General features: G+C 52.1%; 1 protein-coding gene across 1 annotated transcript; it reads left to right on the forward strand.

The window, feature by feature from the left end:
• Positions 1-5298: 5298 nt before the first annotated feature.
• Positions 5299-9249, forward strand: nexmifb (neurite extension and migration factor b; the record flags this gene model as incomplete). Its single annotated transcript, XM_080525659.1, has 1 exon — positions 5299-9249. One exon carries the CDS (start codon positions 5299-5301, stop codon positions 9247-9249), a length of 3951 nt encoding a protein of 1316 aa, XP_080381785.1.
• Between the last annotated feature and the right edge of the window lie 438 nt (positions 9250-9687).

Genomic DNA, 9687 nt, shown 5'->3' on the forward strand with positions numbered 1-9687 from the left:
CTCCTACCCCCAGCCTCCCTCCCCCCAGCCCCAGCCTCCCTCTCCTACCCCCAGCCTCCCTCCCCCCAGCCCCAGCCTCCCTCTCCTACCCCCAGCCTCCCTCTCTCCAGCCCCAGCCTCCCTCTCCTACCCCCAGCCTCCCTCCCCCCACCCCCAGCCTCCCTCTCCTACCCCCAGCCTCCCTCTCTCCAGCCCCAGCCTCCCTCTCCTACCCCCAGCCCCAGCCTCCCTCTCCTACCCCCAGCCCCAGCCTCCCTCTCTCCAGCCCCAGCCTCCCTCTCCTACCCCCAGCCTCCCTCTCTCCAGCCCCAGCCTCCCTCTCCTACCCCCAGCCCCAGCCTCCCTCCCCCCAGCCCCCCTCTCCTACCCCCAGCCCCAGCCTCCCTCCCCCCAGCCCCAGCCTCCCTCTCCTACCCCCAGCCTCCCTCTCCTACCCCCAGCCTCCCTCCCCCCAGCCCCAGCCTCCCTCTCCTAGCCCCAGCCTCCCTCTCCTAACCCAGCCTCCCTCCCCCCAGCCTTAGCCCAGCCGCCCTTTCTCCAGCCCAGCCTACCTCTCCTGAGCCCCAGTGGTCCTGAACTGACTTTATCAGAGTATCCCAGCCTCGCTATGGTTGAGGGGGAACCGACCGACCCCCGCTGTCAGAATCACAGAGATTATCCCAGTGCTACTCTCTGCCATGTGAGGGAGGGAAGGAGGGAGAGAGAGAGACAGAGAGAGAGAGTGAGAGAGAGAGAGAGAGATAGAGATGGAGAGAGAGAGAGAGAGATAGAGATAGAGAGAGAGAGAGAAAGAGAAAGAGAGGGGGAGGGAGGCTTGGTAGGAGAGGGAGAGGGAGCTGTGGCCTCTATTGAGCTGGGATAGATAGAGCAGCTCTCTGTGGAGAAGAGCCGTGAATCATCCTGCAGTTACTCACCGCTCATTATGAACATCTTGTACTGGCTGGATTGATCCTCTCCCCACCATTCACAAATGCCATAGATAGACCATGAGGAGCTAGTGTACTGTATCTGGACTACCAGCTGGGTGAGTGAACACCCCAGGCTACCACGCCGCAGAACAGCTGGCTCTGCACTTTTGGAATGTGAGAGCCCTGTATGTAGCGTATGAGCGAAAGAGGGAGGGAAGGAGGAAGTGGGGGGGGGGCGAAGGAGATAGGGAGAAATAGAAAGAAAACGAGGAAGGAAGGCGGTGACGACAAAGATGAACAGGGAGGAAGGGAGGGAGGGAAAGAAAGAGGAATGGTGGGAGGGAACAACAAAGAGAGAGAAAAAAGGAAAGGGGAGGTCTCAAAATGCGATGAAAGAAGGAGAAGGCAAAGTCAGCTTCTTTGCTTTTCATAATTTCGTTTTGTGGTCATGACATTGTTTTCTCTCTTTTTACCTTCCAGAAAATAGGCCTCACTAGTAGCTCCATATGTATGTTTTGGTATTTTTTAAATGTTTCTAACCTTAATAGTTAGGACAGCAGTATGGGCAACTTATTGTACACTCATCACACATAACACTCAATCTGTTACTTACAAATCAAATCAAATCCAATCAAAGTTTTATTTGTATAGCGCATTTCACACAAGATGTGATTCAATATGACATCAATTCACATGATGTCAGAGCACGCAAGCAGGCAAAGGTAAAAAACCTGTACACTGTGCAAAATAAAATAAAAAATATATACAGTATATATAGTGTATGCTTAGACAGGAATATGAGTATTGAGTATAGAATATGAGTATAGCTTAGACAGGAATATGAGTATGTGTGTGTGTGTGTGTGTGTATGTGTGTGTGTGTGTGTGTGTGTGTGTGTGTGTGTGTCCGGTGTGTGTGCGTCGTCTGGCTCTCATGGCTGTGTCCTAAAGAAGCGACGGTGGCCAAGTTCCCCTCTCTCCCTGTCCGTGTGTGTGTGTGTCCGGTGTGTGTGCGTCGTCTGGCTCTCATGGCTGTGTCCTAAAGAAGCGACGGTGGCCAAGTTCCCCTCTCTCCCTGTCCGTGTCTGTGTTCATGTCCCCACCGCGTGGGCTTCGTTTACTCCCAGAGCTCACTGGCACAGAGGCAGGCAGACCTGGGGACCTACTCAGGTGATTCTAATCCTCACTCACGGCATCGCTGATGGAGAGGGTTGGTGCTTTGTGAGCTAGCTGGCTGGCTGGCTGGCAGTGCTGGTCTGGGATCTGTCTAGCATGGCTGGGACTTGGCAGCACCGGGGTTCAGAGGATCAGAGCCACCTGCCAACCACCAGGGTCTCTCCATATGCTCTCCTGTGGACGGCCATTGCCAGAGTCTCCCAGAGCTGTGTAGGGTCCAACCTCTCTCTCCCCTTGACTTGTGCTGTCACAGAACTACTAGCTACTGAATACTGTTCACTCAAGAAGAAAAAAGAATTATGCCTCACACACCGATGATGATCGCAGATGGTTCTTGATGGATGTGTAGATTTTGATTGCAGTAACTTGAGTGATATTTGCATGTTTATTTGTTCTATATTGTATCCAGAGTGAATAGAGTGGGTTTGGTTTCCCCTTCTCACCCCTAAAATGTCATATCCAATTAGTCAGCCGCTGTTATCGTTGTGCTGTGTGTGTGTGTGTGTGTGTGTGTGTGTGTGTGTGTGTGTGAGTGTGTGTGTGTGTGTGTGTGTGTGTGTATATTGTGTGTGTATGAGTGTGTATTATGTGTGTGTGTGTGTGTGTGTGTGTGTGCGCGCGTGTGTGTGTGTGTATTGTGTGTGTGTGTGTGTGTGTCTGTGTGTGTGTATGAGTGTGTATTGTGTGTGTGTGTGTGTGTGTGTGTGTGTGTGTGTGTGTGTGTGTGTGTACCTGTCTGACTGACTGATCTGTGGCACACACTGAACAGCTGAGGAGCTAATGGTCCAGCTGGAGACAGATGGCCTCTCGATAACACTACACCCCCAAGCCAATATTCCATCTTTCTCTCTCTCTCTCTCTCTCTCTCTCTCTCTCTCTCTCTCTCTCTCTCTCTCTCTCTCTCTCTCTCTCTCTCTCTCTCTGTCTCTCTCTCTGTCTCTCTCTCTCTCTCTCTCTCTCTCTCTCTCTCTCTCTCACACACACACACACACACACACACACGGATTGGATAGGATGGATTGTTAATCCATTCTAAACCCTCAGGAAACACATTTCTCAAGATGAGTTTAATGTTTCACAGCAGTTTTGAACAATTTGTGGCCAACATAAGGTGACTGCTCGCCTTTTGATTATGCACCCGGGAAGAAAGGAAGTTCATTTAATTTTTTGATTTTCTGTAATGACGTGTAATGATTTTCTAATTCTGCTGTATTCAACTGGTGTAGTCATCTCCATTTGTTACTTTGAAGCTGTGGCTGAAATCTTTTGAGGATGTTGTATGGACAGTGGACACTATGCCCACACATCTATGCTGAGCCAGATGGATTCTCAGTATTATCCTTTTCTTACAGTATGCGTGTCCTGTCCAACCACTCCTTGAGACATGCAGAAGGCCAGGCGCAATGAAAAAACGCTGAGGAAAGAATAGGCTCTTCATCTAAGGGTTACACACAAGACGGGCCATGGCATTGAGTGTTTGGTCAGAATGACGTACTGATTATCAGTAACAAATTGCAACACGGCTGAGGCGTCTGAGAAGTTACTGACGCAACAGTTTTTTTTGTTAGTTAAAAGAGAAGAAGCGTTATTTCTCCTGAGACTAGTTTCATTAAGTATGACAGTAGTGATGCTGTGCGGGTGGTAGGCGTTCTGGCTGCTGTATGTGTCTGCAGGCCCCACACCCCATGGGGACCTGCTCTCAGAAATTTCATTACCTCGTTAAATCGCTCTCAAATCATATCCATATTCAAAGATTGACTCGCTCTACCAGTGCAGCCACTACCCCCCCCCACCCCCCCTGTACAGTTTCAATACTATAAATAAAAAATAAAAAACAAGATAAATAAATAAATAAAATAAGTAATTCTTCCTTCTTCTAGCATAATTGGCCCCTGGTCATTGCATGGATTACTTTTCCTTACGATGACTTTTACGATCACTTAATGTATTTGTTGTAAGTCGCTTTGGATAAAGGCGTCTGCTAAATGCCAAAAATGTAAAATGTAAATGCCAGAAATGTAAATGTACTGTTGAGAACTGTATGTTAAACAATCCTCCCCTGAAGCCGTTGTGCCCTGAGAGTCATCAGGCATATCAATGCTATAGTTGGTGCTATGGTTTAACCTTTATGAATCCACACATTTTTATGATATATATATACGTATATATGTATTTTTTTCGGAACTGTTGTTTTTTGTTCCTGGCATATTCTTCTAGGGTATTTCTGAGGTAACAGCTTGGGAGTGTCGAGGGAAGCAGGTGTAGATGTTATTGGTTATACTGTTTCCAGCATATGGGCCTGTCGTGTCCCATGTGTATGTACCTGCCTCCGCTCCTGTCATCTAATTATGCAAAGCAAACAAAGCTATCTGCCTGCTGCTGCAAGCAAGCTTCTGTGGGTTTTGATTGTTACTCATCAGACGGATCTCTTCAACTGATTAAGACATTCACACGATCAACCTGGAGAAAATCACCACAACCCACACTCAATTTAGTCATCAACGTCATTGTCGCTGACATTGTCAGAACAGAAATAATAATAATAATAATAATAATAATAATAATACATTAGACTTATATAGCGCTTTTCTAGACACTCAAATACGCTTAGACACGCAAAGGTTTAAGTTTTGAAGGGTGTGTGGATGAGAACAATGAACAGTGTGAATGGGGAACAAGTCCTGAGACTTGAAGATTGAGGAATATCTAACTTTAGGAATTATTCCACCCAATAAAACAATTTATATAACATGTTATTGTTCATACAATATTGTTAAAAGAGTAATGACAGAGTTACGACTGTATAAATGTGTGACACTGTTGTCTTCCTCTGTTCCACAGGGCCGTGTGACCAGAGCAGTGACCTGAGGCTGTGTGGACTCGTCCATGTTGCGCTCCCTCCATCTTCTCCTCCTCCTTCTTCTTCTCCTGCTGCAGAAAGCTCACAGAGGGGGGTCCCGTCCCTCCAGACACTCACACCACACGCCCTCCCTCTGCCCCCCCCCAGCACTGATTCCGTGCCTGGCCTGACAGAGGCCCCCTGCTCCCCCGCCCATGAGCCTCAAGCCTCAGCCCCCCACCCCCACGGCAGTCCCACTCCCACCTCACTCCCCTCAACGGCTGTGATCCCCTGGGTCCCAACAGGAGCAGGAGACCCTCACAGGAACCCACTGGCCCTCCCGCTGCCCCTCGACATCCCTCTCCCCCCCATCGCCATGATGGACCCGGGAGGCGTGTCCACCCTGACGGAGGAGGAGTGTCTGCTGCAGCCGAGCCGCACCTGTCTAGGCTGCTTCATCGAGACCCGGGACGCCTCCGACCCCTCTAACTCCATCCACGACCCCACCCACGACCCCAACACAGACCCTGACCCTGAGCCGGGGCTGAGTGTGAGGATAGGGGACGTGGGCCGCGAGGTGTTTGAGGCCTGCCCCATCGCTGACATCAGCAACATCAGTATCCAGTGCCTGAGTCACGCTGGAGACACGGTGGACCACTACGGAGACCAACTCCTTTCTGACCAACTCCTTAGCTTCCCTCTGCCCAAAACCTCTGCTGCAGACAAGGGAGAAGACGAGGACGGGGAAAAGACCATAGAGGACAATGATGACCCGGAGGACGACGCTACAGCAAAGAACCTGTACGAGGGGCTGCTGCTGGACAAAGTGAGCGGGGAGGAGGTCCTGCTGGCCAACGCGGGTCAGGACTGGGGCTACTTCGAGTCCTTCATCAGCGAGAGCAAGATGGAACTGCTGGACCTGTGCTCCAAGAACGAGCTGTCGGTCAACCTGTTCTCCGAGGACGACGTGGACAACCTCTTTGACGACGAGGACGACGACTCCACGCTGAGCAGCGACGTGTGCTCCCTGAAGATCCGCTACGAGTCGTTCCAGGACAACATGCGCGAGAAGACCAACGTTCTCCAGGAGGAGACCCAGTTCAACTTCTTCCCCAGCGTCCTGGTCAACTGTGCCAAGAAAGAGGAGGGGGGAGGGGCCGTGAGGCGGGGGAGTGACGACGACCTGCAGTCCAAAACTGAGGAGCTCAGCCTGGGAGGAGACGAGGGGAAAGCCGGGGACAGGAGCAGTAGCAGCCCCCTCGACGGGTCGCAAGGGTCCCCCATGTCCAGCCCTAAGATGAACTACCTGATGGACTTCAGTAACTCTGCAGAGGACTCTGGGGAGTACAGCGACGACAGCTCCTGCACCGGCTCCTCTTCGGACACCCTACAGGAAGGCAGGCAGAGGAAGGGCCAGTCCAGGAGGCTCTGCAGCCCCTCCAACCCCCTCAACTATGGCCTGCGCTCCAAGAGAAAGGTCCGATACAGCGACGACTACCTGTACGACGTCGACTCCATCGAGAGCGAGCGGAACGCTGAGAAGCGTGAGAAAGCCCCCGTGGGTCAGAAAGAGGAGGAGGACGTCGACTGGTGCCCCAAGAAACGACGGAAATCCTCCCGTAAAGAGCCGCCCGTGGTCATCAAGTACATCATCATCAACAGATTCAAAGGAGAGAGACACATGTCCGTGAAACTGGGGAAGCTGGACCCCGCGGACGCAACTGTGAGCTTAAACGCCAATGCAATGAGCAAATATGAGACGCTGGCTCCTCTGAAGGATTTCTGGCAGGAGAGACAGAGGGAGAGAGAGGAGCAGCTTAAGCTGGCTGCCAGAGATAAACGGAAACGCGGTATTCATCTGAATGGACGCCATCATCGCCCCCCCTTTAGTTCTAGTCACCCCAAAAGGAAATACAAGATTGCAAACAGGCTTAGGATTCAGAGGATTCACACTGTGGAGCAATCAGCAAACTCGCAGGTCTCCTCGCTGTCTGATCAGGGCCAGGGAGGTGTCACTAAAGAGAAGACGTCCTCTGCCGTAGCAGCGGGAACAATAGCAGCCCCCCCCAGCCTCCTCCCGGTCACATTAGACCCAAACCACATCACACACAACACAGCCACGGCCAAGAGCCGCTCCCAGGAGAGGGAGGAGAGGGAGGGGAGGAGAATGGGAGGAAATAAAACAGGCAGGATAAGGAAATTCAAAAGCGAAGCCAGGCTGAGGAGCAAGAAAATGAAAGAGGGGAGAGTCGGAGAGGAGGAGGAGGAGGAGAGGAGTGTGACAAATGAAACGGATGTCTGTGCTGCCGCGGTGCAGATTGAGGACCCTGCTGGTGGTTTAGGAGAGGCAGAGATCTGCTCTGCTGCAGTCAGCCCCCGTTTCTCTGACAATCCCACTCCCGCTGACATATCCGAGGAGAAATTCCCCTTTGTATCTTCCACCTGCTCCCCTGACAAAGCCCCCCCCTCCTCTGAGGACGTTGAGACGGGGGTCTCTGTCATCCCTGGGGGATATCTGCAGACCCTGTTAGACGCCTCCGACGCCTCTAGCGGCGCGGGTATCTCCTATTTCCCCCAGCAGTCCTCCCGCCAGCAGTATCCTCTGGGTCTCTCTCCTCTGGATGAGAAGCAGTTTGCCTCTCTGCAGCTCGACCAGAGCTGCGTTTTATCCCCTCCCTCGGAGTCGGAGCTCCAACATTCCCCCCAGAACTGCCCCAGCTTCCCTCCGATGTGGCACCCCCAGCTCTGCCCCAACCACAACCAGAGCTTCGGGCCCGACACCCCTGAAACCCCCATCTTACCCAACAGCTTCCCCGCTGCCTCGCCACTGACGGAAGGCCTGCCTGTGTCCGGCTACAGCCAGCTGAGCTCAGAGACTGACAGACTGATGTATGACAAGAGTTACTTGTCCGAGGCTGGGCTGCAGCCCGGGGCTGAGATGGAGATGCAGCAGGTGTGTCAGTCTGTGTGCGTGGAGGGACAGCAGTCGCAGCAGTACCAGAGAGCTTCCCACTGCACAGACAATGGCCGACTCATCAGCTATGACTCAGTGGGCTCCCTGTCAGCAGCCTCCTCCAGCAATTACAGCTCCCTTAGCCTCAAGTCCTGCGAGCGGGAGGGCGAGGAGGAGGGACGGGACAGCTTCCTGGTTCACTGCAGCCCTAAAGTGGTGTTTCAGCAGAGTGTGGAGGCCATCACCCCTCTCCGGGAGTCCTCAGACCTGCTGGACATCTCTAACTTCACCCCGGACAAGTTTAGACACTCCTCACTGTCAGATATGTCCCCTCCTGAGACACCCAACCTCTCCCCCCAGGTAGTTGGGCGAGAGATGAAGATGGGGGGCAAAGCTGGAGAGTACCAGGATGTGAGTGACATGGCTCTGGACAGTAGTCGGGATGTGAAGTGGAACTGTGATGTCATGCAGCAGCAGCAACAGCAGCAAGAGTACACAGTGGAAGGTAGCCAGTATCAGCTCCTCAACACCTTCAACAGTGAGGAGGGGTTAGGCTTAGATAAAAAGGGGACGGGTGAGGTAGACTTTGACGAGCAGTCGGGTGAGATGATGTGTGGCATGAAAAGCACAAGATCAAAGAGGAAAGGTAGTTATAAACAGGCAGCAGGACAGGGCCCTAAGAAAGGCAGGGCCCCCAAAGCCCCTAAGACTGAGAAGGTCAAAGCCCCCAGACAGAACTCAGGCTCGACCAAAAAGATAAAGGCCATGCTGGAGGGGAAGGCTGCCAAGGGCCAGGCGGGGGGCTGTGGCAACACACTGACTGAAAGCAGCAGCACCGGGGACTGGTCTGGCACGGGCTGGTCCGAGAGCAACAGTCTGGTGGGAGACGACCAGAGAGAGTTCGAGGAGCCCTCTAACATCCTGTCCAACATTGTTTCTGGGATGGCCGAAGTCCAGAGGTTCATGATGGCTTCCATCGAGCCTCTGTGGGACCCCGTGTCTGAGGCATGTATGCCCCCCGAGGCCAATAGCCTCAACCTAAAGACCCTCAAAATCCTAGCGGGCACAGAGCCTGACCTGAAGAAGAAAGGGGCCACCACTACAGGCGCAGGGAGAGGGAGGAAGGCTGGGGGTAAGGGAGGCAAAAACCAGGCCAAATTCAACCCTTCTCATCCAATATTTCCCCAACTGGCCTTGGGCTGTAACATGTTTGACAAACCCAACTTTATCAATCCAGGGCCCGCACACAAAAAGCTGTACCGCCACAAGACCAGTGCAAAGTTCCCCCGGATTGAGACACTGAAGGGGAAGCGAGCTGAGAGAGACCCTAATAAGGACATAGCACTGATGGCCTCTTTTGAGAAACTGAGGTAATATTTTGTTATCGGCTGCTGTTGCACCCCCCTTTCACTTTCCCCCCACTACCTGCTCAGCCCTACCCTCCCCAAGCATACCTACACTGACGCTATGCCAGAGCTGCATGACAACTACGTTCCCCCCCTGACTATCCCCACTTCCTTTTAACCCCCCCGAAGAGGAAATTGATATCTGCATGAGAAACTTCTTGTACTTTGCAAACTACCTATTGAGTGATTGTGTCAAGCTTGATTGAGATTTGAAAAACTACCATGGCTGCATTTTTCTTGCTTTTGTTGTTTCTGCTTTGTTTTTGTTTTTTTCTTCCTACTCGTTTCAGTTTTGTTTTTGTCTGAAAAAAAAAAAGCCTTGAAAAAACTGTTTTATCGCCTTTTGGGGGGAACTTTGTTTTTGTATTCTCAGTGAAATTTGCTGCCCTGAATTATGTATTTATTC

This window comes from Nansenia antarctica (genome assembly GCF_963989245.1).
Source record: "Nansenia antarctica genome assembly, chromosome: 3".
In the NCBI taxonomy this organism is placed as follows: Eukaryota; Metazoa; Chordata; class Actinopteri; order Argentiniformes; family Microstomatidae; genus Nansenia; species Nansenia antarctica.